At 31.6% G+C, this 27,332-nt stretch overlaps 1 protein-coding gene across 4 annotated transcripts in view; it reads right to left on the bottom strand.

Annotated features, from left to right (window-relative positions):
• AdamTS-A (ADAM metallopeptidase with thrombospondin type 1 motif A) overlaps positions 1–27,332 on the bottom strand; it is a 47,900-nt gene that overhangs the window by 11,062 nt on the left and 9,506 nt on the right. For 2 of the 4 annotated variants that reach the window (XM_067347469.1, XM_012364140.2), the window contains exons 3-23: positions 19,231–19,365; positions 18,755–18,915; positions 17,408–17,533; positions 12,220–12,409; positions 10,559–10,763; positions 10,242–10,461; positions 9,936–10,150; positions 9,246–9,398; positions 8,964–9,113; positions 8,613–8,764; positions 8,084–8,423; positions 7,661–7,749; positions 6,948–7,295; positions 6,155–6,321; positions 4,048–4,298; positions 3,393–3,771; positions 2,758–2,919; positions 2,033–2,173; positions 1,455–1,586; positions 936–1,106; positions 75–284 (exon numbers count right to left, since the gene is read on the bottom strand). In XM_067347469.1, coding sequence (XP_067203570.1) covers positions 75–284; positions 936–1,106; positions 1,455–1,586; positions 2,033–2,173; positions 2,758–2,919; positions 3,393–3,771; positions 4,048–4,298; positions 6,155–6,321; positions 6,948–7,295; positions 7,661–7,749; positions 8,084–8,423; positions 8,613–8,764; positions 8,964–9,113; positions 9,246–9,398; positions 9,936–10,150; positions 10,242–10,461; positions 10,559–10,763; positions 12,220–12,409; positions 17,408–17,533; positions 18,755–18,915; positions 19,231–19,365 — 4,097 coding nt within the window. Of the gene's footprint in view, positions 1–74; positions 285–935; positions 1,107–1,454; positions 1,587–2,032; positions 2,174–2,757; positions 2,920–3,392; positions 3,772–4,047; positions 4,299–6,154; positions 6,322–6,947; positions 7,296–7,660; positions 7,750–8,083; positions 8,428–8,612; positions 8,765–8,963; positions 9,114–9,245; positions 9,399–9,935; positions 10,151–10,241; positions 10,462–10,558; positions 10,764–12,219; positions 12,410–17,407; positions 17,534–18,754; positions 18,916–19,230; positions 19,366–27,332 lie in introns of all 4 variants that reach the window. The other 2 variants (XM_067347467.1, XM_067347468.1) reach the window with 2 other exon arrangements.

Below are 27,332 nucleotides of genomic sequence, written 5' to 3'. Positions count from 1 at the left end.
CGAAGAAAACAATTAAAAAAAAACATTTTCATTTTACTCTACATTATTATGACAATACTACAATAATTACTTACAGGAGTCCAGTTGGATATTTTCCATTTTCGGACAATGTTCGATTCCAAATTATTTTCACTGCTGAAATTGCTCTTGCAAGATTCTCTCTGACATCTTTGCGTATATTTCGGTCGTTCGTCGATACATTCCTTATCTGGTAGAATTTCACCGTGATGACTTTTGCAACGAACTTGGCGATGCTGGATGCCACTGCCGCAATCCACGTTGCACTAAACAATTTGGGAAAAATCAGTAAAGAGATGCGTTATTAATTTACAAATGTATTTTTGGTTAATATTAATTTAGAATTAGACTTTACGTTGATTTAACTGAGCTTTATATTTTACTAACAAAACCTCGACTTCCTAGCAAATCGTTCAACTCGCACGGTCACTTCCGCTATACCTGACCGGCGAGCATTTGTTCAATTATACTCGACTGTCGCGGCCTAACTCTTCCTCAGGTAGTAAAGGGCGTAAAGTTACATTTTTTTTAAATTTTACTAATAACCGTGATGGAAATATTTTGCTGAAAGTACTATGAAATCAATAAAAAGTAAAATAAAAGTTTTTGAAAAATTACTAAATATATTTCAAAATAAATCATAATTTTCCATATGAAAATTTAATGTAATACTATGAAATATAAGGAAAATTAAAATATACTGCTGAAAAGTAATAAAAGAGTTTTTAAATAATTAATATTATGAAATTTACTGAATTAAACTGAAAACTGTCACTTTTTAATGAAAAATTGCTGAAATATTTATGAAATTAATTAATGGGGTCAATTGAGAGAAATTTTCAAATACATTTCAGCAAAATTTCGTTATATTTTTAGAAAAATATTTCCATCAGGGAATCTTGAAAATATTTCAATACCTCGCTCCAGTTGCCGATTTTCCAAGTTGGACACGAATGACGATTGCACGTAATCCTAACTACTGGTTGTTGATGGAAGTCGCAGTAATAATCTGGCGCAAACAGTCCTGTTCCCGATGAGATACACTTCACTATCCTGCTTTTGTATCCGGTATTGCATTTTTGTGAGCACTATATAAATGAATATTAACAGATATTATAAATATTACAAGTGTTATAAGTGTAAAAAACTTATAAAAATTATAAACTTTCAACTTCTGTCAGAAAAATAGCAAAAGATAACGGAGGCAATTACTTTGATTAAGAAAATTTGCTTTAAATATTAGACATTAATAGATTTTTGATGAAAAACTCCGCAAAACTTAGTTAATAGCCTAATATAATATGTATAAATGTATATTGTGAATTTTACATTTATGCGCTTCAACAAATCGTCCAACAAACTCATTCAAATAAATTGATAATAAGAATGAATATGTAAATGCTGTTTGAATATTTGTAATAGACAAATAATACTACCTCTCCGTAAGATCCCACATGCCATTTGTAACGTGAGTGGAACGTAATGCCGTTACTGTCAATTTCGTTGTCTTGTTGAAAGGAATCTTCACGCGGAGAATTGGATGAATACGTTGTCGACGGCAAGTTCACCTATAAAAACAAGATAGTAAAACTTTTATACGCGATACGTCATGGAAGATGTAACAAATATTTAAAATTATTAATAATTATACTACTTATATATATTTTTAAATATAACTGATTTTAATACACACATAATGAATACAAAATCCATTATCCATTTTAATTTGATTCTTTATTTATGCTGTATGTATATCAAAAGATATTATCATGTCTTATGTGAAATTTACGCGCAATGCAAAACCGACAATGTATCTTTACACGAGTTGACGAATTGAAACTACCTACAATTATCGGATCTGAGTGACATCGATGCCGGTTGAGCTGCTAATAGGCTTAATATTTTAATACCTCGTTTCAGTGTCGATTTTCCAAGTTGAACACGGTATAATTTTATTTATTGTTGCTAAGAAACTATTTTTGTTAAATAAACAAATATAATATTAATAACTTACGATACTGGGGCATGATTTCAATGTACACGTAGCTAAATCCTTTGGTTTTTCGGAAATGGGGCATTCGTTGCTCGTCGTGCCATCGGCATTTTTGCAAACAACTTTTCTTCGGATTGTTCCTTCGCCGCACGTCACAGAGCACTGTATAATAAAAGATTAAATTCAATTCGGAGGCTCAATAAACGGATGATATAGATAAAAAGTTTGAAACTACGTTTAATTGTATAAAAATACAAAAAAAATATAATTCAATATAAATATTCAATATAAATATCATTGTATTTATTGTAGTACTAACTTATTTTCTACCAAACTACAATCGCGTGGAAAGGATGATTTTAACGTCTTCTACATCTTTCACGTTATGTTGAATTTTGCGAGCGAATTTTCCGTTTTTGTATTTTTGTATTTTTATTTTTGTATTTGTATTTTTATTAATGTACACTAAAGAAGACCTGATGGCAGGTCAAAACGTTTGATTGATGTAAACAATTTTAACGAATATATCTTAACCTTCGCACGAAGAACTAGCATTGTGGCTCTTCACGCTCCTATTGATTTTAATTGATTTTAGTAATCAGTTGAACCTTATATATTATTAATTTAAAAAAAAAATACAATTTAAATTTGCAATATTTTCAAATCTCAATATTTATAAATATTTCGTAATCAGTACTGTATTGAAGTAGCAATATATTCTTGATTTCATTAACAATGTACTATACCGGACTCCAGTCGCCGGCATGCCACTGATGACAAGGACCAGCATCACAGACCTCCGTTGTCCCAGTCGGCGTACCGTTGCAGAAGAAGCGCGATACTACGCGATTTTCGACTTGGCACCAGAAAGCCTTGTGCCGTTTTCCCATGCCGCACGTCACGGAACACTGTAACGTTTCATGACAACACGTCGTGTTTCATTAATTCACATTGTTAAACATTATATCCGGTACCAAATAAAATATTTAAAGCGTGACAAATTAATATCTTAAAAAATATTGATCTTTAGAAGAAAATATTTGAAATAAAAACAAATATAAAAATTTTTTTCAATAAAATTCTAAGAATTTTTAGGTAGAGTCGTTTAAGCCGCGAAGCGCGTGTTTAAAAATGTTCCTATGATTTTTTAATGAATTACGCAATTACTTTCAAAGCAACAAATTCAATTATATTCTTTGTCCACAAACTTTTGACTGGTAGTGCATATAAGTGTCATTAACAACTGCAGTCAATTTTCAAGTGACACGTACATGCGTCATTAATATTTAAAAGATTGCAATATCTTTCTTTATTACTGATATTTAAAAGAAATTAATACATCACGCATTACATGCCTGATTCTCTATAGTACGCATCTTACATGACTCCATTCTCCCAAATCCCACTTTGGACACGCCTCTTGACTACATATTTTCTTGAGATGCTTTTCCTGTCGGGCGCAATTTTCATCTCGTACAGGTCGCTCGTTTGAATCAACGCATATTGCGCTTCTTAATTGCACACCGCCGCCGCACGAAACACTACAGGTATTCCATTCGCTGTAACTCCAATGAGCATAATCGCACGGGCCTTCGCATGCTTGATGCTCATTCGGTTTTTCAATATGCAAGCATGCGTGTGCCGGTATTGACCGTGGTGGATGTAACGAATCTAACACGATCTGAATGCATCGCGAGGTAATGGTTTGTATGCCAGGCCCGCAGTAACTCGAACATTCGGAAACGGATGTCACTTGCCACCTGTAAGTGAAAGCAAAAGCAATATGTTTAACAATTCAGTCATTTGTACACAAAATTATACACCAAAAATACAAAATTTTTTAGTTCTTTAATATATATATATATTAACAGTTTTGATTACAGTAAAAAATAGCATTCATATTTGTGTTTATCTCATAAACAAGACACAGAAAAATTTAGAATTGATTATAATTCAATTTAATTACATTAAATGTAAAAGAGTACCATATTATTGAATACATCAATCCTGCATCTTCATGCACTTTGCTTACTTACTGGAGCATGCAATGCGCGTTGCATATCTCGCTCTCTTCCTTCGGCTTTTTCTCGACTTTACAATAATCGTCGGGCACTATGTCGTTGTACTCAGTGCTTCTACATTTGGCCTTACGATATTTCATACCCTGGCACATTCGATTACATGCTGACCAGTCACTGAGCAGCCATGTATAGTTGTCCAAGATTTTTTTCGGTACGGTATACTCGTACGTGATCTGTGGTGGGTACACATTCCCTACGGACAATACCTGGAATATCGTATTTTCATTAGAGTGCAGTCAAATCGAATAGATTGTTTCTTAAGCAAGACTTCTGAAGCGTTTAATCGTGCTAAATTTGAGAAGAGTTCCGATTAATTCACGTTTTATTTTAATCAAATTTTACTAGCATTCCAGGTAGTAAATGATTATGACTTATGTACTTGGCGTCGCTTGAATTATTGACTCACATATTCTACACTAACACATTTATAAATGATCGAATTGGTTTAACCAGATCAATGATAGATAAACAAAGCGATTCTGCGTAATTTATCCCTTGTCTATCAAGTGAACATACTGGTTATATTGCCATTATTAAATAAAGTCGAATCGCATAGGTGTCAACTTATAGAAATGTATAGTTCCTGAGATATTCAAATTTTTATTGTCTGGCTTGATTAAAAATGTTTTAAAGTTTTATATTAATAAAGATTTTAAAAATATTTTTTGAAATGTTTTATTTTATTAGTGTGCTATGTTTCAGTGAGTATTCACGCATGTCAAAATATCGTTATCAGAAAAAATTAATGTATAAAAAACCGCGCTTTTTAACGCACTCTTTTATTAGCATTAACAATAAACAATAATAACAATTAAAACATCAAATTCTAAACTCTACAACAAGTTACAAATCGAATTCTACTTTTAAAGAATTAACAAGGAAACGTACCTAAGTGTCCTCCTCCAATTTTGATACGTTTTGAACCTGTTGTACAGTGGCTAAAAATAAGAGATACGTATTTTTTTTATATGTGTTTTCTCACATGTTTAGAAGTTGATATAAGCTGATGATATAATGATATATTTGATTGCATTTATGTGTCTAATATTTGAATAAAATTAACATCGTGAAATACATAACTGAAGAATTTTTAATTATTATGCATATTTGCAAATAATTACCGTTGTTGTTACTTTGTAATACAGAATGATATAGAACAAGCTCTAGTTGAGTACTGCGTGGCATATATAACGCGGTATTCATAGCTCATTTCTCAAAAATACGATTTAAAAAATGTAAGATTATATATTATAATTAAATTCAGTGTAAAAAATCCTTCATTTTTATCCATTTTTATCCTTACAAAAAGTTTGAAATTTGCAAAAATAAAAGAGGAGGGAAGTGTATTGTATAAAAATATATAACTGCACGATTGTAAAAAACATTAAATACTATACAATTTTTTTCTAAAATATTTTTTTATATCTTTTATATTTTTTACGATATTCTCTCAAAAGTACATATACCGTGTCAGCTTGTAATTGTTGTTTCAACTTTTAAACGTGCGAAAAAGCACATATAAAAAAATACGTTTCTCTTATTTTTAACTACTGTACGACATATTCAAAGCCCATCAAAATTGGAGAAGGAGATTTGGATACGTTTTCTTATAAACAATGCGTATTGACTCACTCAGTATTTTGGAGAGCAGATCGTGCGCATACGCAATCAAAAAATCTAAAATCTAGCAAAATGATAAAAATTTTTTAATATTTCAGGAACTAGACAAGTTTCTGCAAGTTAGCATTTGAGGCACTTATTTAGCAAGTGTTATGTGCTAGTAAAATTTGACAAAAAACGGATATGGATTCAATACGGAATTTTAGCTTACAAATTATATAATTTTTTAGAGTAGCACTGATTATTATGAAATGCAGATTAAAGAAATGAAAAATAAAGATATAAAGCCACAGCAAATAAAGCGAAACATACATACACGATGTGGAAGCACTGGAAAATAAAATATAACAGCGAAATTGTGCGAGTCAAATGAAAGCGATAATTCAGAGGGTGGGTAAAACAACATACTACCCTAATATATTTCATTAAATGATAAACTTGCCTCTAAAATTAAATCAATTGCAGTGGGCCGAGAACTGTTCAGACGTTCTACGACCAAATCCGGTCCGCTGTATTCAATAGTTATGCCCGGATGCACGATCACTTTACGGTGCATCACCATAAAGTTGCCGTTTAAGATGTATTCACCATTTTCTTCAATTCGTAACGCTGTATGACAAAATGATTAATTGAGATATTTTTATTATATCCTTATTAATTGAGATAATTTGGTGCCTGATATCCAAATATGATCTTTGATATGAGAATACATAGAAAGAAGCACCAAGTATTTAAATATTTGTAATTACTTTAATTAAAATTTTTTAACAAAAAGTTGGTTTAAAAATTAAAATGTCTGAAACAAAATGTTTTAAAATTTGAATAAATATTAAGAAACAAAAACTCTTTATTATTTAATCCTTTGTCTTTGAATGCCGTATATATTAATATGGCGCTCCAAAATTTATTTGTGTACTGAGTGTATAAATAAAAATTATAAAATATAATACATTTTACTTTATTATATTTTATAAAAACTAATAATAAATATTCTTTTAAATTTTTTTTAATATATTAATATCACATTTGAATTCAAAAACCATAAAAATTTATGGAAATCAAGTTTGATGAGAATAAAATAATTTGTTAAATTTGTGTTTGCTACATTGCATTTGAAAATTTTCACTAGTTGAACGGTTAACAAATATGTTCGTTATGTTAATTATCAAAAAATCAATTGGAAACAACTTATTTGACTGAACAATAAACTGTATACTTTAATATGAAAGTCTTACCAAGGTAATTACTGTCATTGTGAGACTCCAGCCATCCATGTTGTCTGATATCGATGTAGCTGCTTCCAGCGGGGATTTTAGCCACTTTTGTATAACCGTACATGCTAGCATTGTAGGAACCCGCAATCCTTTGACAGGTAGAATTGTCGCCTCTACAGACTCCGCAGGTGTCCAGTTCAGCCGTTGAGTTCAAGGCATGATCGCATCCAGCCGGTTTGCAGTGACCGTTAACACATATGTGGAAAGTGTCGGGGCCACAAGGTGTGCCGTCGATTACTTTATCGCGCAGCATGTAATACTGATTGCTCTCCACTTGGCAGTACAATTTGCAACGATCCTGCGACAGTACTATAGAAGAAAGATTTTTACTATAATTTCCGAATTCAAAAACGTTATCGTCATACCTAACCGAAATTGTTTCGTGATTTAATATTGATTTCTCTAATTATATAATCCCATCCTTTCTCTTTCCTAATTAATTAATTATGAGATAGTGTTATTAGCAAAGGGAAAAGAGATGAGAAAATCACAAAGAGGGATCAAAGTACAAGTAGTACAAAGTTAGAAAGGGAGGAGGAATAGAGAAATACTTAAAAAAGGACTGAAAGATGGATGGAGTGGATAAAAGTGGGTAATTTTGTGAAAATTTATTTGAATTGAAGCCAATCAAATACTTAAAAATAAATTAAGATGGCATACAAATAATTGCTTACTTCTGGTATATTTTGCGTGCCACTTAACATCAGTTGCAAGATTTTGAATGTTGAAGTTGTTGTTGTCGAATTCTGAACACTGTTTTTCTCTGTAAAGCAAGAATTCAGACGCGTAAAATTTCAAACAATTTAATCGAACACGGTTCTCCAAAAAAATCGTGCGGGATTCTTTATCAACAAGTGTTGCAGTACATAATTCTTTTATAAAAACAAATGTAAAAATTAAATAACTTTAAATTAATTAGAGAATTGGACTTAGATTTTGCGTAGAAATATTCAGAATAAACAATAAAACAATCTATGTCGATTTTACCGATCTGTTACGACATATCGATTGTATTTGTCAAATTTCCAGCATATAATTATCGCAGTTATTTTTTTCTTTTGCGGAACAATCTTCAAGCAACGTGTTAATGCACATACCTAAAATCCGGGTTATCTGGCGGGCATTCCTTGACGCCACAACTGCGGTACTTGACGCGTTCACCGATACAGTAATTGCCACCGTTCCTAGGTGGTGGATTGTCGCACTCACGGTACTTCTTCTTGATGCCGCCACCGCAGGTGCGCGAGCATTCGCCGTAACGTCCCCATTCACCCCATTGACCGTGCACTGGCTCAAGGTTTCGGCGTGAGACGCATTCCCCACGATGACACCACTTGTCGACGCCACATGCCGTGCCGTCGGCCCAGGGCATGTGCTGAGTGTGACACTGTTGATGCTGATCCCACAATGGCGCAGTGCACCATAGTCTCTTACACACTGCCTGGCCAGTAACCAACCAAGCCCTTGATTTACTTAATTCTTAAGCGAATCCCGTCGTAATCAGCGACGTATTATCACGTACAAACTGCACACGGTTCAAACTTACATATAAACTATAATTCGAACGAAATTTTGGTTTAATCCAATATTTCAATCAAACGCGTAAAGAGAACATTTTCGACTTACCATCACTCACCATGTGAGGACAGATCCTGGATCCTTGCCCGAAAACAAGTTCACACTGCTTGTTCTCCGAGTAATCCTCGCCAGGCAGTCGACCGTCTTGTCTCTCCATCATTTTGTGTGGTTCATCTAACAAGCAATTGGCATATCCGGCTCTAGAACAATAATCGACGAGTCTTTCATATTGACGATATAAATTGACGAGTCTTTCAATTTGCAAATTATATTTGTTGATTGCAAAACTTATTATGAAATAATACGTGTACAGGATGTCCCAGGTTTTCACGGCCAAACATTGTCAGTATGTTCTATGGATATAAATAAGTGATGAAGTTGAATAAATAACTGACTCACTCCAGAAACTCGGTGACGTAGTGTCGGGAACACCTGGACCATTCCCAGGGAAAAGTGTTATCATCCAGCATGCGAGACATTATATTGTGCACACCGGAACGATTCCTGAAACCTGTGCATTTGGCATCGTCGTCATGCGGCATGTTGAGTCTGCGAAATTTGTTCCGAATATTCTTTTCGAGTCACAAGCAAATGTTTGAAAAGGGATAATTGTGATAATATTACATGCGCGACGAAAAAATTACAATAATAAAATATCCATGATGATCAATATATACTTACACGTGACCAATTTCGTGCGCAATGGTAAACGCTGCGGCTAATCCATTATCCTGCACAATTGCGCATGAAGATCCTGGTGAGCACATTCTACCCAGCTCGGCCAGACCCAAAGTGTCACAACGCTTTTGACGCGGATTGTGACACAAATTTTCTCTAAAAATTTACTTTTAATTTATAAACATATACAGATATTAAATTTATAAATGTATAGGCTTATATTCTAAGCTCACATTTATCGTTACATTTATCCGATCAACTTTAAAGACGCGGACATACTTTAGAAAAATGCCTCTAAAGTTAAGTGTATTTTCACCGCATATTTAGAGCGCCTCTAACTTACATAGATTGTTACTACGCGTCTCTAACTTAGATTGTTACTACGCGCTCGCGGTACTAGCATGCTTATGCCTTAGTTATCTTTGTATTTCTTGCGCTATTGCACCTTCAGCACTTCTGTATTTTAAAATCGAGAAAATTTTGTAACACGAAGGTGGCTCCCTAATTGCAAATAATTACATTTTTCTTTGTATATTTCTGATTTTTTATTTCAAAATATCAATTCTTTTATTTTAAAAGTACTTTTGTTTAGTTCAGAAAGTGCTAAATGCCTTTTTTACACAATAATGTGTTACATATCAGCGGCAGTCTTATAAGAATTTATATTTTACGATGTAAATTTCTAACACAAACCTAGTTAAAAGAAGCGCGACGTCATGATGTTCTGGGGAGGGCTCGTCTGGATTGTTGCGCTTCTGCCATTGGCAGAATTGCTTCAACATTTCGGCTGCTGCAATCCCGTCGCTTCCACTATGTTTGACACCAAATACCTCGTTAATTTTGATGATCTTCATCACAGCTATGCTGACTGGATTGCCAATAGATTGGTCCTTGTAAATTCGTGAAACCTATCCTTCCAGAAAAGCAAATAGATATAATAGAAATAACATAAAATCCAAGACCCAAGAAGTAGAAGACCCAACGAAAACATATGCTCACCGTGCTCATCAATACAAGAATGTAGCTGATCAAACTGTTGCCGTGATACTCCACCATCTTCTTATCGGCTACTACCATTACCTCGATGAAGTATTCACGTGGTAAAGCTCGCCGCGGTCTCCACGTCACGAAGGGATTTGCATCCATCTCTGAGTCCTGTACGTAATCCTCGTTTTGATAGCTTTCACGTTCTATCGTCCTTCCATTTATGCCATAATGTCTAAGATTAATAAAATCAAGGTTATTGGAGCATACTCTATAATATATAATTATCAGAGTCAAGACTTACAAAATTTACATATTTATAGCGCTTATACCTTTCATCATTGTCCATTCCTTGAAAAAAATCCTGATGTCCGCTTTGCTCGATTAACCGTTCGTATTCTTTGTCCTCCTTTTTGAAAAACTGTTCCGACGACATGATTTTTCTTGTTAATGATCTACGCTCTCGCGAACCGACGTAAATTTTATGCGCCGAATTATTGCCCATCAATAGCGAGGAAGTGTCGTCCAGATCGTAATCTGTAAACATTGATAATGATTGTAAAGAATTGAATCGATCGTTCATATAATATCAGCAGCAGTTTCTTTTATATTATTATATGTAGATAAATATAATAATGTAATGTATAGATTTTTTTATTATTTATTAAATCTATATAAATTAAAATCTGTTAAAATTACGTTCAAATTATGCTTAATTCAACGGCTGCGCGCAGTGTTTTAAAACAGCCTATGTAAAATTTTTATAAAATTTAAACAATGTAATAAATAATAAATAAATATTATTATTTAATTATTAATATTAGTTTTCAATTTTCATTAATTTTTCTTTTGATAAAAACAGAAAAGAGGAAACAAGAAATAAATTAATCTACCATTAAAGATAACCAACGTCGATAGTTTTTCATAACTTCACGGATTGGAATGTATTAACGTTAAAAGCATTATATAACTTTCAAGTTTTGATTCAATCAATTATTAGTCTTTTAATATAATTTCTGCTTTTTACGTTTCTTTTACGTCGTGCGATATTACGAATGATATGCACTTTCACTGGATTGAAAATATAATGTATATTATGAAACTTTCTAGCGGTTATTTTAAATATTTTAGGTGCATTTTATGAGAAAAGAATGGATTTGTAATTTTTGATACGTGTATTGCTGCGATTTTAACATTACAAAACGTGATAAATAAATGTGATATTATTTCTATTTTCTTGAACTTTATGCTGCTGATAAATTCCAATATGATCGGAATAATTCCGTTTTTGACTAGTTGTTTTATTATGGAAAGATTTAGAACTTGAAAGATTTCTATTATGGGAATATTTCGAAAGATTTCGAAGCGATTGGAATGACTCCGACATCTCTCGAGCGAATTATTAGGTTGGCCGGAAAATAATTACGGTTTTGATGAAACGTTTTTTGAAATAAATTATTTTATTAGGTATATGTTGATTATTATAATATATCAGTTAAAAGCTTATTTCATGCTCTATCTAACTATGTTATTTGTGTTTATTAATAATATCAATTTTGCTCAATTTCAAACTGTTGAAAAAATATGGAAAAACCAAATTTTCGGAAGATTTTTTTCTAGGTTCAAGCTTGACCAAAGTACAGCTCGGAATATCACCGAAGTGGGGCGAGAAAAGCGCTAACAAACGTACAGTTCAACATTGCTTCAAAAACTTTTGTGATAGAGACGTTAGTCTTGAAGATCATGAGGATCGTGGACGACATTCTTTGGTGGATGATGATTGTCAAACTTTTTTCTCTTTTCGATTGCTTTCAAGTATTCTTTAATTGTTGTTTTCCCTACGCCTAACTCTTCTGCAAGATCGCGAACTGTTGTGCGTGGATCGGTTTCCACCAAAGCCTTCAATTGATCGTCGTCCACCAAAGAATGTCGTGCGCAACTCTGTATTATAGTATTAAAAGAATTCAAAATAAATAAGTAAAACTTGGCTTACCTATCACACCGCAGTTGCGATTCTTAACTTGATCTCCGAAGTTAGAATCATTATTCAGATTGGACGATGGCGAAGATACACGGTAGATTGCGTGCTGCAGTGATGATCCAAGGGAGTCTTTGTCACCTTCACGCCATTGTTCAGTAGGTTTAATAAAATAATTTCCCATTGATGTCTTCATATGACCAGTCTAGAAAACATAATAAAATTTATCAAATATTAACACATTTAACAGCATAATTAATAAACTTCCCTCGAAAAATTATCGATTTTTTACGAATGTTTACTCTCTTCTACCCGCTCACGAGAATTAATCCCATTATTCTGAGACACTCTGTATTTATATATTTTTAAAACATTTCTAGCTGCTTGTATAAAATAACATTTTTTTATTTATTTCAGAGAAAATCGATTTTAAGTACATATTTTTTTAACTGTCATAATATTTAGGAAACAAAATTTTTCATGTGACTACTACAGCTTTCGATGGAGCATAAAAAAAAACTCCTAGATTTAAAAATTTACTTTTCAACAATTAGACAAAATTTCGTTGAAATTATTTATAAATGCAGTGTATTGTGAACATTACACATTGCGCGTTTACGTGAAATAGGAGAAGATTTTGGGTTTCCGTTTATTTTAACTCACGGCAACTTATAGAATGCTATTAGAAGAATGTTATTTACAAACGAAACGCTGTCCGTTGTTATTTTAACCGCAAAACTCTGCTAACTCTGCTAACGTTAACTTCTCGATTAAACATCCTAACGGAGATGAACTCTCTCATTTATTTATTTTTTTTATTCTTAGCACGTGCGTTGCGGAAAAGAAGGGAATATAGAGCAAACTTGAGCTATTCCAAACACTTATAATTTATAGTACGAATTGATATCATTAATTTTTCATAATTTAACCATAAGTTGAATTGTGAAATAAATAATCTTTTTTTTTTTTCAAAAAAGTAATTATTTTGGTGGTAAATGTTTTGAATTAACAATCAGGCTTGATCGTCTTCATTTTCATATACATATGTTATTAAGACCATAATCTTGAATAAAAGTTTTAGCCGTCGTTTATTTACATATTAAAGTTATAAAAAAATTTCACGAATGACACGTGATTTTCGGACGCCAGTAAGGACTTATTCATTACAGATATAGAATTAGTTCCTCGTATTTCTCCAGTTTAGGAATTTTCAAGAAAAGTCGTTATGCTGTCGTTATGTTGATATGTAGCAAATATTTTCCTCTTGCTTGTTTTATAGAAGTATTTTTAGACATACAGTTTCTGTTACGAATTCGTAGCCTCAATATACTGTTACAAGAATTTCTTCATTTGACATACAGTAATGAAGTATGCAGAATAATAAATCTTAATTATCTGTATACAAGTGATACGACGCTATAATATGCAGGCGTACGGCGCCAACACCGTGTGCGACAAAAGATGTTCGCAATGCGAATAATCGTTATGTTCGTAATTCTTTACATTAAAAAGTAAGCATTCAAAAAAATCAAATTGATTTTGAAATCTCCTTAACATCTCCACCTACAAAATAAATCGTTTCCATCATACGACGCCCCTCTCAATATTGAACATTTTTTATATAAACAATTCTTTCACATGCCTCAAATTTTGGAAATATTTACATCGATCACTTTATACGAATTGCCCTGCATATAAAGCAGACTACAAAAATACTGATACATTATCCTTAATATCTACGATACATTTGTTTTGGAATGCAATTTTGTTTGCTGATTGTGATATGCTTTGATTCACGCGCTTTTGCAAACCTGTATTTATGTTAAAACATCAAAACCTGATCGCGCAATGATGCGATATAAAAAGATTAAAAGCAATACCAAGAGTAGTTATACCGAGAGTAGTTATACCGAGAAAAGTAATACCGAGAAAAAATGTTTCAAGCAGTGCTACTCAGAAAAATATATACGAGACGCATCATGCGTGCATAACGTTTCGCATGCATGCAGAGTCAGCTGTTAAATTAAAGGCGGTTAGAATAGCGGACCAGACGAGCTAGTTATCTTTATTTAGGTTCCGCTTAATACGCAGAACACATAATACATCATAATAAAAGATGACTGGCTGCAACGTGTCTCACGCGTCCGCAGAGAAAATAATGTACTGTAATTTGATGCATGAATGCGTCTAAATGTTTAAGGGAATCCTGGAGTCGTCTTTTATCAACAAAATGTTAATATTTTTTTATTGCTTCTGTAGAATCACAAATACTTTTGCGTGATTAAAGTACATACGCTAATAGAATAATGGGTGATTGATTTCAAATCGCAAAATAAAAAAAAATTTAGAAATTTTACTGACAAAAAAACTATTGGTTTATACAAATATTTATTTTATATAAAAGTTATACGATTTAGATGTGTAAAACAAACCTAGGAGCCCGAAAAAGATATTTATTATTCCAGTCATTATTGTATAAAATACAAAATAAAGATAAATATATATTTATGCATGTATTAATTAATTAATTAATTTTGTATTTATTATATAAAAATAAAAATAAGAAAGCATATAACATTTTTCTGCAGTTAAATGTATTATATGTATCATGTTCAAATATTATTTTATCATATTTAGTTTATATTTATTTGACACCTTGAATATGCCTGTTTCGTCTCGTATTATATTGCAGCCTTATGACAAAATTTCGGTTGAGGAAGTGCAGCGTTTGTTTAGAAACCATCCGACAACACATACATAGACCACACGTTAGTAGTGAATTACTAACCTAAACAAATACATATACACGGATATTACATCGGTAATCTGATTTTTAGTTTTATCTAAATAATGGCGCTTTTGCGTTGAAATTTGGCTGTCACTCCATCCCCTTAAATATTAAATGTAAACTTTAATTCTCTTCGAGAGCAGACAATGTCTTCTTTTTATGTTAAAATTTAGAAATTTTAATTTTGTCTATATAATAAATAATTTAAGATATTAATTTCATGCATAAACGCGTCTGAATATGTTTCACTATTGAAAAAGAAATATAGTTACCTACAAAGTTATCTACAAAAGTAAATATTTGTATTAAATCTCCGTTGTGAAATTACTCGAATACTGTACTCGAATTTTTGTACTCTAAAGTATCTTAAATCTGAGATTGGTGTATATTTTAATGTCTCAGTGGACGTACATAGTTTTAATATAAAAATAAATTATTTCGCACCAACAATCGCGACAGTTCGATAGCTATTATTAATTAATTGATTAAATTAATCTTTACTACGCATATTTAATTTATACTCACTATTGTAATATCAAATTATATGAAAATGTGTTATCATTGTAGCTAAAAGAATAATATTAAATATTAAACAAAAAAAATCTACGAATATGAGGAAAATAATGAAAAAAGCAAATGTAAGGATGTATTTAGATGATTGGGATAGCGACTGAGATTCACTGTCTCGCAAGGGGTCGAGTAATTAGGTCGAGAGGCTTGGCCCACTATCAAGAATAAAGACAACAAGGTTCGCAACTCAACCGAGTGCTTACTTCTTTCTATTTCTACGTCTGAAACAGACGGTCGATTGATTATTCTAACCTTGCCATGGTTAAATTAAAGCATGACCCAAATTGCTAAAAGCGTTAAGTACAAACAAAAAATAAGTTTCTTCTATATCATTTTCCCTTCAACATTCTCCCAGAAAAATGCAAAAAAATGCAAAAAGATTTTGAAAAAAAAATAGAAGATTTTCATTGATCACTTAAAGCACTGAAAATATAACCAGATCACATCATACAAAATAAGTTTACAAAAAAAAAAATTATAGTTATTCTATTAGAAATGTAAAAGTAAATTAAAAGTTAATATATTAGAAAAAGTATATTAATATATTAACGAAATGAAGGAAATCACGTGGAAAAAGAATCACATGCTGAAGGAAACGTGGAAGTATCAAATGATCATAGTGCTTTCCAAATTGAAAAGCTAATCGGTCATAAAAATTATCCAAGTTGGAAATTTGCAATGAAGGCATATTTGGAGAGCAAAAACCTTTGGGGCTGCGTCATAGACGACGTGGCATATATAGTAGTCGTGAAGAAAAGTCAACGAGTAAAAACGAAAATAATACTTGCACTGGACAAGTTAAACTACAGGCATAGCCTTTCAGGGCACCTTCACGGCACCTTCAGAGCACAGCCACAACAAAAGAAGCGTGGGATAAGCATAAGGCAACGGACATGAAGACACAGGACACCTTTCTAACAAGAAAGGCAAGAAAGAATTCTAACTTCAGTACGGCTTACAGATTGTGCCAATGCAAATAAATATATTAAAATGACAACTACTGCAACGTTTAAACGAATTACAATTTACAATTTATTTACAATTTGCAATGAAAGAAGAAATGATAGGAGCATCATTATTAGCTGGATTACCTGAAGAGTAGAAACCTAATTCTGATAATGAGTCTTGAAAGATTAGGAATTCTTATAACGATTAGGAATTCTTATAAAGATTAGGAATTCTTATAACGAGTGATACAATTAAAAAATAAACAAAAGCTCCAAAGTGCTATGTGTGCGACAAGACAGGTCGCTTTGCTACAAAATGTAGATACAAAAATAAGCAGAAAAATGTACAAAAGGACGATCTGCAAACCAAAATCTGTCTTGCATGCTATTTCTAACTAAGGAAATAGAGGAAAATAGGTTTTTGGATTCTTGTGTCTCATATGACGGACAAAAGCGATTGGTTGAAAAATATAATAGTTAAATTGAGTTCTAAGTCCAAAATAATGGTTGCGAATGATTAAGAAATAATTGCAGAAGCTACTAGAAATTAAAAAATTCAAGTTTTAATTAAGTTTTAGTTAAGTTTTAGTTGGATTTAAAAACTAAATAAATGTGAAAGAAGTGTTGTTCCACGGCTCGCGGCAAATTTATTACCGTGAACAAAACAATCTATTTTTCGGACCTGTTCCTGCCTATTAATCGGTAAAATCCGAGGATCTATTATAAACGTAAGAATAGAATAAAAAATACATGTATTCGTCAAGCAATAAAAAATTATAACACATTTAGCTATTTCAATGTGAAGAGCAGATTTAGTATCCTGCTAATTAATTGGAATTAGCTGGCTTGTAAAACGCATATAGAAACGACTTTTTATACAGCTTAATCTCTGACTCACCATTCCATGACAAAGACTGACACTGACAGCGGAATTTAGATCACCGTCGACTGAACCGCTGTAGAAACAGCCTAAGTGATGATCGGCTTTTTCCCGGCTTGTTACGTTCTCGCTCATGTGTGTCACCTGCATAGTCATAGTGTATAAATTAATTACTGTTAATTAAGCAATTTCAATGTCATTTAGTCAGCAAAGTGGCTGACTAAAATCGGAGTAATAATTATTTAGAAATAGGAACTCCGCTTTCTATAATTTTGATGTTATCAAAGTCATAGTTCTGAGTAACCAAAAAAAGATTTTAGCCTTCAATCATTGTTTATTAAAAAGTTATTAACAAAAAAAGTTTATACTGAATAAAACGTAATTTTTTAACATCATATACAATCAAAAACATTAAAAGTTATCTTGCATTTGAGTATCTCCATCACTTTCCAAAAGCATTTACTACATTCTTTATTTTTCTATTTTTTTCTTTTTTTAATGTTAGATAGGAATTTCCCCTATATTTTATGCATATTGGTTTAATAGTATACATTTATTCAATAAAGTGTCTCTTGTAACGAGATTTGTCACTATGTTAAGTAAAAATATGTCTCTTATAACAGCAGAAAATTAATATAAAACGCTCTCTTAAGCCAACAGAATCAAATAAGCAGAATTGAGTGGTTTTATACTACTTTTATACTACTTTTTCCCATCAAAAATAATTTTGTATTACTTCAAAGAAAGTCGCTCTTGTGAACTTAATACGAAGTTAGCAAGACTAAAAATAAGAAAAAAAATTACAATTATTACTAAATTTGTACTAATTTGTATCACTAAACGAAGCTAATAAATTTGTATTATCTCAATTAAAACAATCATTACTTTAACTAGCCAGAACAAAGTGCCTTTTCCTTAGTAAAGTGAAACAATACTGCTTCAATTCGATGATTTACTTTTAAATATAAATAAAATTAGAACTTTTATCCACGTTTTTCTTTAAACAATCCAACAAATTACAGTGCGCCTTCTTATTGCATACGGTTGTGCACTTTTCCTTTTCATCAAATAATAAAAAATCAAAACTTTTTATTCAAATACAATACAGTATGATTGCGCTGCTCTCGCACTATATAAAAATTGATTAAAAAATAGAGTAATTATTTACACTTAAAATGCCACCTCCAATTTCAATAATTTTGACACATTTGGGGGGGGGGGGCGGAGTTCCCTATTCAGCAGTTTTACCAAGTGTATATAAGAGAAGCAATTTACAGTGGAAGCTTGCTCCGGATAAACGTTAAAAGTTTCGTACTTAAGCATTATTACGAAACGGAAAGATACTTTTTATCGATTTATTCTTACTTTTATGTCAGGAGATACGAAACTAGCGTCGTGTGCTAATCGCAGTCGAAATCGTCTGCCGAAGGCGGTGAATTCGTATTGCGGATGAGGATCCCAGACTTCGGCCGACGTGTGCCGAAAGTGACCACTGTGATGCCTCTTTGCCGTAGAATATTTCTCGGCTGAAAGCAAAAGACTTTGTTTCAAATAAAGCAGATTATAAACTACATGAAGAAAAAATGATATTGTGGGATTTATAAATAATATAAAACTATCTATAACTTCTTTTGGATATCTTCCGAATCACCCCTGCGGTCGATCGCTGTGAAATTTTGGGAGGAGGATCAGAGGGTGGAGTCTAGAATGTAGGCGTAGTTTCAACTTTAGCAAATGCGCAGAGAAAAAAGAAAAAAAACCGATTTTTTTCGGTACAAGACAGCACTTATCGACTAAGATCGACTATATATATTAACTGTATATAATTTGCTACTACTTACGTGGATCTTCATATTGATTTTGACTAATTTTTAACGGCTTGATGTATTCCAGATTGTCTTTAGTATATGACAATACATTGATCGATGATGTATCATTAGAGTTCTTCGCACTCTTTTGTGTACTCTCGGAAAGCACTGCAATATAAAAAAATAATTAATTGTATGGCATTTATTTTTCATGTCATCATTGAAATCTTATAAAAAATTTATCAGTTACAATTTCCTGCTTACAATTAGTTATATAACATGCTATATTGCATCCAATTATGTTATGGTTACGTATGTAGATAACTACATTTCTTTTTTATATATTGTTGTTACATACATTACTACATATATTTTTTTTTGTTATAAATTTATAGTATCAAATCTCTGTTTTTGTTTCGATATCTTTATTTAATTAATTCTTATTGCATTTATTACTATTCCGTTCTTCTTTAAAACATTCACTGTGTTTTATTTTGTTATCGTTTCATTCTTCCTTAGAAAAAAAAGTATCATGAAGAAATCTAATTTTTATGAAACTTAATAAAAGAAGATACGATACAACTTTGTTTTTGAATGTTGAATATACTAATTAGCAGTTTAAAAAATCGATCTATTAGTACAAATTGAGTGACCGCATGTATAATGATCGGCCAGCGAATTCTACGATTTCTCTGGCAAGCTGCCGAGGTTACCAGGCGATTAACAATTTTATTTTTTACATTATTATGTATTCCGTTTTATTATAAGCGCGCGATTAGACATATTTATTAATCTATATTCAACGATGGAAAGTATAAAACCTTGCGGAAGTTGTTCGCGTAACAAAGCAGCAAAGCACCGCCATGCCTAATTATATCAGAGCTACCTATAATATGGCCGCAGTGGAGTACGCGTCTGGAGAAATACATAGCGCATACGCACAGTTCTATAATTACGCACGACAGTTTTCGCGAGACGTATCGAATGTCAGGTTTGAATCACGGGGGTCATGAGATAAAACGCGAATCTCTTATAAACTAACCATTTAAATTTACAGGTTTTATTTTACGTACATCACGAACACACGTGTTGATTTTTTTTTTATTGGGGATTTCTATTTAAAAATTTCAAAGTAATTTTTACGTGACCTTAACAATGCTATTTAAACTCACACTAACATTGCTACTTAATGCGCTACTTAAAACCCTACAACTTTTATTTAAAATGTTTTTTATTGTTTTTATACATTTTTATTTTCGAGATATTTGACCATTGCCGGACGCTTGAGACACTCGGTATATGAAACAAACATGTGCTACCTGGGTATTTATATTAATATAAATTCATATTTATTATAAAATTTATACAATAATTTATATTGTAATAATATACAATTAATATACACACGAGAGTACGTGAGCTACTTTGAAAATACCGTTTCAAAAAATTTTTCACATTGGAGTCTCTTATTTGACAATAAATGCTAACGGATGACATTAATAGAGATATGCAGAGAATTCTTAATAGTTGACATATATGTGATATGAAGAAATTTATGTAGCAACATGTTGACGCTATGTCTAGGTCAAGACGATTGGATCTGATTGTGTAATTCTAAATAATCTCGAAACTAAATTTATCAAAATATCTTTAAATCTGAATTACGAACACGGAAGTCTCCGTTCTGTATAAATTTATATATCATTTGCATGCCGATGTAAAATAATTCATGATTCGGCGTGCAAAAATGCAAACGGACAAAACAAAATACATTTCAATATTGTTCATAATTGCAATTTATGCATATTATGCAACATTCAACATTATGCATAACTATATGTAATACCATAAAATTATGGAATAAACTATATAAACCATAAAATTATATAAACTGCATTTGCAATAATAAACAGTAGAGCTTTTGCATATGAGCTACTTATATCTTTAATTCCTTGAGAAAAATTCCTCTAAGAATTAAAAATGTACGAAAGGATGTTTAGTTTCTTTGCAATACTCCATTAAATTTCATACATAACGAAGTTTACGTTTTCGGCACGTTGCATATTGCAGTCTGTTGCTGCACATACGGGATTGTTTGTTAACACTGCGAAAAACAATTGTAATTCTCCGTCTCAACTTCCTAAACTTAAGATTCATCTAAGAAGCCCAATACTTCTAAAAATACTATAGAACGTGCCAGATGGCGTTTATTTTACGTGCTGTAATCCCCTAAAGAATTCTCTTAACAATAACAGTAATTGCTTCCACGTCTTCTATTTTCTGTAGTAAAAATTTTGTAATTTTTAAATGTGTATAAACATAATATAATTAATATATTTTATATAAAACTTTTTAAAAGTTTGAACAATTGTTAATTTTAAAATGTACAATAATTCTTATATGTAAATCAAAAATATATATAGAAATTAAAAAACCTAAAATAAAATATGATTAAATTCAAATATAATCTTTGGCATTTAATTTATACATGATATGAATATTAAATGATATAAATCTTATAATATATTGTTATGTTATACTTTATGAAAATATTCCTTTAAATTTCAAAATTTTAATATTAGATTCGAATTTAAAGACCTTAAAATCTTCAAAAAAAGAAAATAATTTCTCAAATTTGCGTGTACTATATTAGAATTGCCCATACTATTTAAGAAATTCGTCCGCCTACATTAAATTTGAGAACTTTTACCAAAGATTCAAATTCAGTTTCAATTTAAAAAATCTTTATAAATTTTTATATACTACGCACAACACAATTAAGGGAACGCTTTAAAACTTGCGAATTTTTTTCAAGAGGTCGTATCTCAACGTCGGGGAATCATAGAACAATTTTTCTGAATGCGTTTTAAAAGATAAAGCTTTGATTTTAATATAAATAGAGTGACATTGTTCGCCTTAACGAACTGTACTTTTTGTGAGGACCAAAATCAGGTCATACAAAAAGCCTGGATATTTCACGACTTTTCCCTTCCACGGGAAAAACAAGAATGGGACGAAAAATGTTACCACATAGACTTTGAAGTCAGAAATTTCTCTTTTCAAAAGGCACCAGAAACATTATTCTACCATGCCTAGAAGCTGAGTTATCGAGTTTCAAAATTACCCTTGTATTTTTCAAGATTTTGGTAAGCATCGCCGGCATTCACATTATTCAATGTACACGACGGGGAGGTTGTTGGTGGAATTTTGCACATTATGTGGTATATGTATGTTTCAATGTGAAGTGTGACGCATGTATATGTGTATATTTAGAGTGTATAATATATGTGAAATTGTCTGCTTGAATGATTTTTGTTCTGCCACGTGTGTGAATCAGTGTTTGAATGTTTGAATGTGAGTGATTTTAAATTAATAGCACACGATTCAAGCGCACAACAAATCACTCACATTTAGATATCCAAGCATTCAACATTAACTGATCCACACACGTCAAATAACAAAATCATTCAAACACAATTTCACACAAATCACACACTACAAACATACATATAAACACGTATCACATTTCACAATGACACACACATATATCACATACATGATAAACAAAATCCGATCGAGCAACCTTCCCGTCGGGGAAAGATTCATCAATTTTTGCAGAATGTGCTCTTATATTTAGAATATGGTGTTTCGCGTTTAATCAGAATTATTAGTGATTGTACAAGTATCTTTTTTCGTACATTTCAAAGAAAAAATAATGCATACTGTATTTTGAAGCAATTTTCGTGATCGACGCTCACTTTTCTCTCACGCGCGCCGTAGTGATTAAGATAAGCGCCGAACGTTAAGAGTTATTCGATAAATAAATGAGTTTTTTTCAGATTTCCATATCACTCAGATACTGTTAACGCGTTTCTTTTTTAATAATTTCCTTAATAGTCACCTCGTGAATCTTCTTCGCATTATCAACGTATAGAGATACCAGAGATAATAATTATTTTTCGGAATAATCTGGTAACGAGTCACCAAACATGCTTAAGGAAATGTTGACATATAAAAATTACTTGAAATATGCAACTAATTCCGAGCACCGCTAACGAATTAAAACTTACACAGAAGTTAGAATTGAAATACAGCTCTCGACTCAATGCAATATTACTTTAATAAAAAAATTATATTTTCAATAATGATAATCTCTTCAACATTCCGGCATCAACAATAAGACATTTACTTTATATTCTATAAAAAGCAATGTTAGTAAAATAATAAATTATATCGAACATCTCGCGAATCCAATCCAGATGTACCAATACTTTAATATGTATCAAAACACATAAGTGTATTTAAGCAAATTAACTGAAACTTGAAAATTTTGTCCATTGCACAATACAAACACTTCTATTTTTTCAATATTAAAAAAATATATATAATACATAATGATAAAAAAACATTCCTGAGAAAAACGGTGTTATGTAAAGTAAAAAATAAATTTAAAGCTATAAATTCTATTAGCAAATTATATTTTTTATATGATTATATTATAGGGGTCATAAACTATACAAAGCAGAAAATAAAAGATGTGTTTGCATTTTAATATTTTTCGTTATGCTGAATCAAGAAGATCATTCAGAGTTTATGGCAGGTTACATATTCGTATTCTCTCAAGGACTTTTGAACACTTTCATCAACTCATATTCAATATGACCAAATGCTTCTTCGAGTAATCTTGTCTGGCCTTGAATGACCTTGAGCGACACGTCATTAAATTCCTGTCAACACACACGTTATAATATAATAAAAAATTCAAATTTACAAAATCTGAATGTTACAAAATTTGAAATTGCAAAGCAACAAAAAATTTGCTTATATTTAACTATTATTAATAACATTTTGCATACTTTTTAATCATTTTTTTAGTTAGAACAAAAAAAAAATACATTGAATCGTTTAATTTATGTTTTATTTAATGTTCAAAATGTACAATTTAATAAAATTTTTGTTTCCAAATATCTTTAATTACTATATACACTTGATTGCTAACATGTTTCAAGTTATTTTAATTTTCCTTTAAATTTGATGGTCAAAATTAAAAATAATAAAATCTATAAACTTTAAAAAGTAATGGACTTTGATTAAATTTTGATTAAAAGAAATATATCTAAAATTAAATTTCTTATCAATTTGCTTGTCCATTTTCTATAATAAGAAAAAGAACAAAATAAACAATAAATATAGAATTAATATCAAATTAATAAAAAAATAATCATTGATTGTGACATTTATTAATTTAAAACTGCTTGTTATGTACAATTTTATGTAGCAAATCAACGACAATCTATTTTCTATTATGCAAACCTTTCTTGAATACCAAAATAAATCAATAAGTGATAAATCTATTCTTTTATTTTTAAATTTTGACATCATTTATCTAAAAAGTAACTAAAACATAATTTTGTTAACAAAAGCAAAATCTTAATACATAAAATTTTGAAGAAACCATAAGTAGAAGGATCAAACCAAAATCAAATTAAAAGTAAAATCGATAAACGAAACGAAAAAGGCAATTTAAAATAACTGGATATTGATGCGTTACATTAAGGTTCAAGACCATTCAATGTTATCGTATCATTCAAAGTGTCAGCTGGCATCAATTATTTTAACTCGAATAATTTCAGACAAAAATTATGACTGGACGACTGATATATCCTGCCGAGAAACACGGCGTTCCGAGTTCTGCAGATCGGTAGAAATGTTTACAGACAAGAACCTTAAACGTCTGGCAGTAATATCGCATCCTACTCATTCTCTGCTCATTCAGACACGTCAGCTCGCACCCAAGTAAACTTCTACAAGTTAACAGTGCTTCAAATATCACCCGGCTCTTAAGCCGATGAAAGATAGGACGTTTCGTCAACTCGTGTGCCTATTTAAGCGATCCTTGTTTAACGCAACCACACCAAAATTTTTTTACTTGTCAAAACAAATCACCCGAGTTTGTCTTAATCTGCATTTATAGTTTCCGATTATCTAAATACACAAAATGTATCAAGATCTTAATGAAAGATAAAACTTAACGAAAGATAAAGCCTCTCCTCGCGTTCGTTGCTCGCGCGTTACCCCTGTCCTCGCCGTGCGATCAAACTTTTCATCGCTATGTAACACTCGCCGCAGACACGCCTAGAGCGTACATCCCACGGTCTACTCGCGCGAAACGTTCATTCGCCGCGCTCATTCGCCAATCCTTTGTAATTAATTTCTCAATAATTAATTGCGAAAATGGCAAAATAATAAAGCATTTTTTTTTGTTCAGCTCATGGCGGAGCGTTGTCATGGTTATTCTGAGGCATCCTGTTGGCTCTTTGGCTCCTTATTCTTTATTATTTAACAACATTTATGTTTACAAATCAAATAATACAAATAAAGCATAATGCATGTCTTTCGAATATCGAAACGTGTATAAACATATCAGAGGAAGAAATGAGATAGCAAACTGTCAAAATCAACTCGTAGATTAATTGATAGAATTTTCTCCAATTATATTTCATAAAAAAGATTATTCAAGTATAAATATTAATATTCTCATATTTTCTCGAGCGGAGTTATAGTGTAAAATTGAGAAATAAGTATGTGAATCGAATAAATCCTAAATGGTAAAAGAAAGAAAAAGAGACATTCATTCCAGTAACGTAGGGGGATTGCGTTATAGTATGGCGCAATTACTTCTCCTAATGTGTGTCATTCGTGTACCAATTATTCATAGGTGTCATTTCCATCTTTAATATTTCTTCGATATTCAATTTGTTTCTTTCTTTTTACATGTACCATAAAGTAAGTATTCCTTTATAAACATTTTTAAAAAATTTTATCTCACTAATATTATCAACTAAGATTATATCCTAATTTTTGAATTGCAGTTGCAATGTGTCTGCATATTGCTTTTTTATATAAATTAACATAAACTAACAATCAAAGTCTCATTTAAATGATACGGAACTACTAGGGTGATTATTTCCAGGTTAAAATTTGATGTGTGTGTGTGGAGGGAGGTTGTATGTGTACGAACGGAGATCAGGATCCCACAGTTTTTGTCACTCCCGCGGTATTTAACGAGAAGAAGTTTATCATTAATGATAAATAGAAATAGTAGTAATAATAGTAGTAATCTATCATTATTAATAGTTAAAAATTTATGAAATATATATAAAAAAATTTTTAAAAACCATCAAAGTTAACCCAAGGTACACCCAAATGTCTGAAAAACATCTGGAAAAACTAAGATTTTTTTACAATATTTTCTAGATACTTATGTTGTTTGGAAAAATAGTTTAATTAAACCCGTTTTCCTATATGTACTTGTGGGAATCGTATCATTCAATCTCTTATTGATAAAAAGTTGGAAACATGTGCACAAACGCCGCAAAAGATGCTTGCCGAGGACAACGTAGTGCTTAGTTAAAACGCGTGATATTCGCATCCGCTGATTCCGACAGAAACACGAGCCTTCGCAGCGCACGTATTTTTAGCGACGTTTGCTTTGTGCACGCGGCTACACTTTTAGTTACATACATCAAATGTTTCCTCACTTTTCTCTCTTCCAAGTTATGAGTTCATATCGCAACCGACCACCACTCGCATATAAGCGCGATGTTTTGTGTCATGCTGCCAACGTGGCCGTATGCGAATACGTCTCTTATCAACGTACGATGTCACACGAGGCAGCCGCGATTATGCGTTGTATGCGTTTCGAGCAAGGCGAGCATGCCCAGCGAATTCGTGAAAATGTATATCTACCTTATTGCAATGATATCGTTTCTCGGAACATTTGCGCGGAGGAAAGAAGACAAATAGAATCTTATAACAGCCGAATATAATTTCTTTTATTTCAAATACTAATGATACTTTTCAATCAAAAATTGTGTATAATTGTGCAGAGAAAGAGATATGCGCGCGCGCGCGTGTGTATGTGTGTGTGAGTGTGTGTGCATAAATTCATTTTTTTTTTAATTGCACTTAATCAATAGCATGAACTATGAAAAATATTATATATCTCTCACTATGTATTCTTTTATATGCACTACTTATTGTTAGAGTATCACAAAAGAGTTTTAAAATTTCCTAAAACGCTTTTATATTAACAATATCTTACTACTGTTTAAAATTTAATAGTATTTTTATAA

This window comes from Linepithema humile, chromosome 1 (assembly GCF_040581485.1).
Source record: "Linepithema humile isolate Giens D197 chromosome 1, Lhum_UNIL_v1.0, whole genome shotgun sequence".
Taxonomy (NCBI): Eukaryota; Metazoa; Arthropoda; class Insecta; order Hymenoptera; family Formicidae; genus Linepithema; species Linepithema humile.
This window is presented reverse-complemented; position numbering and strand designations above follow the sequence as displayed.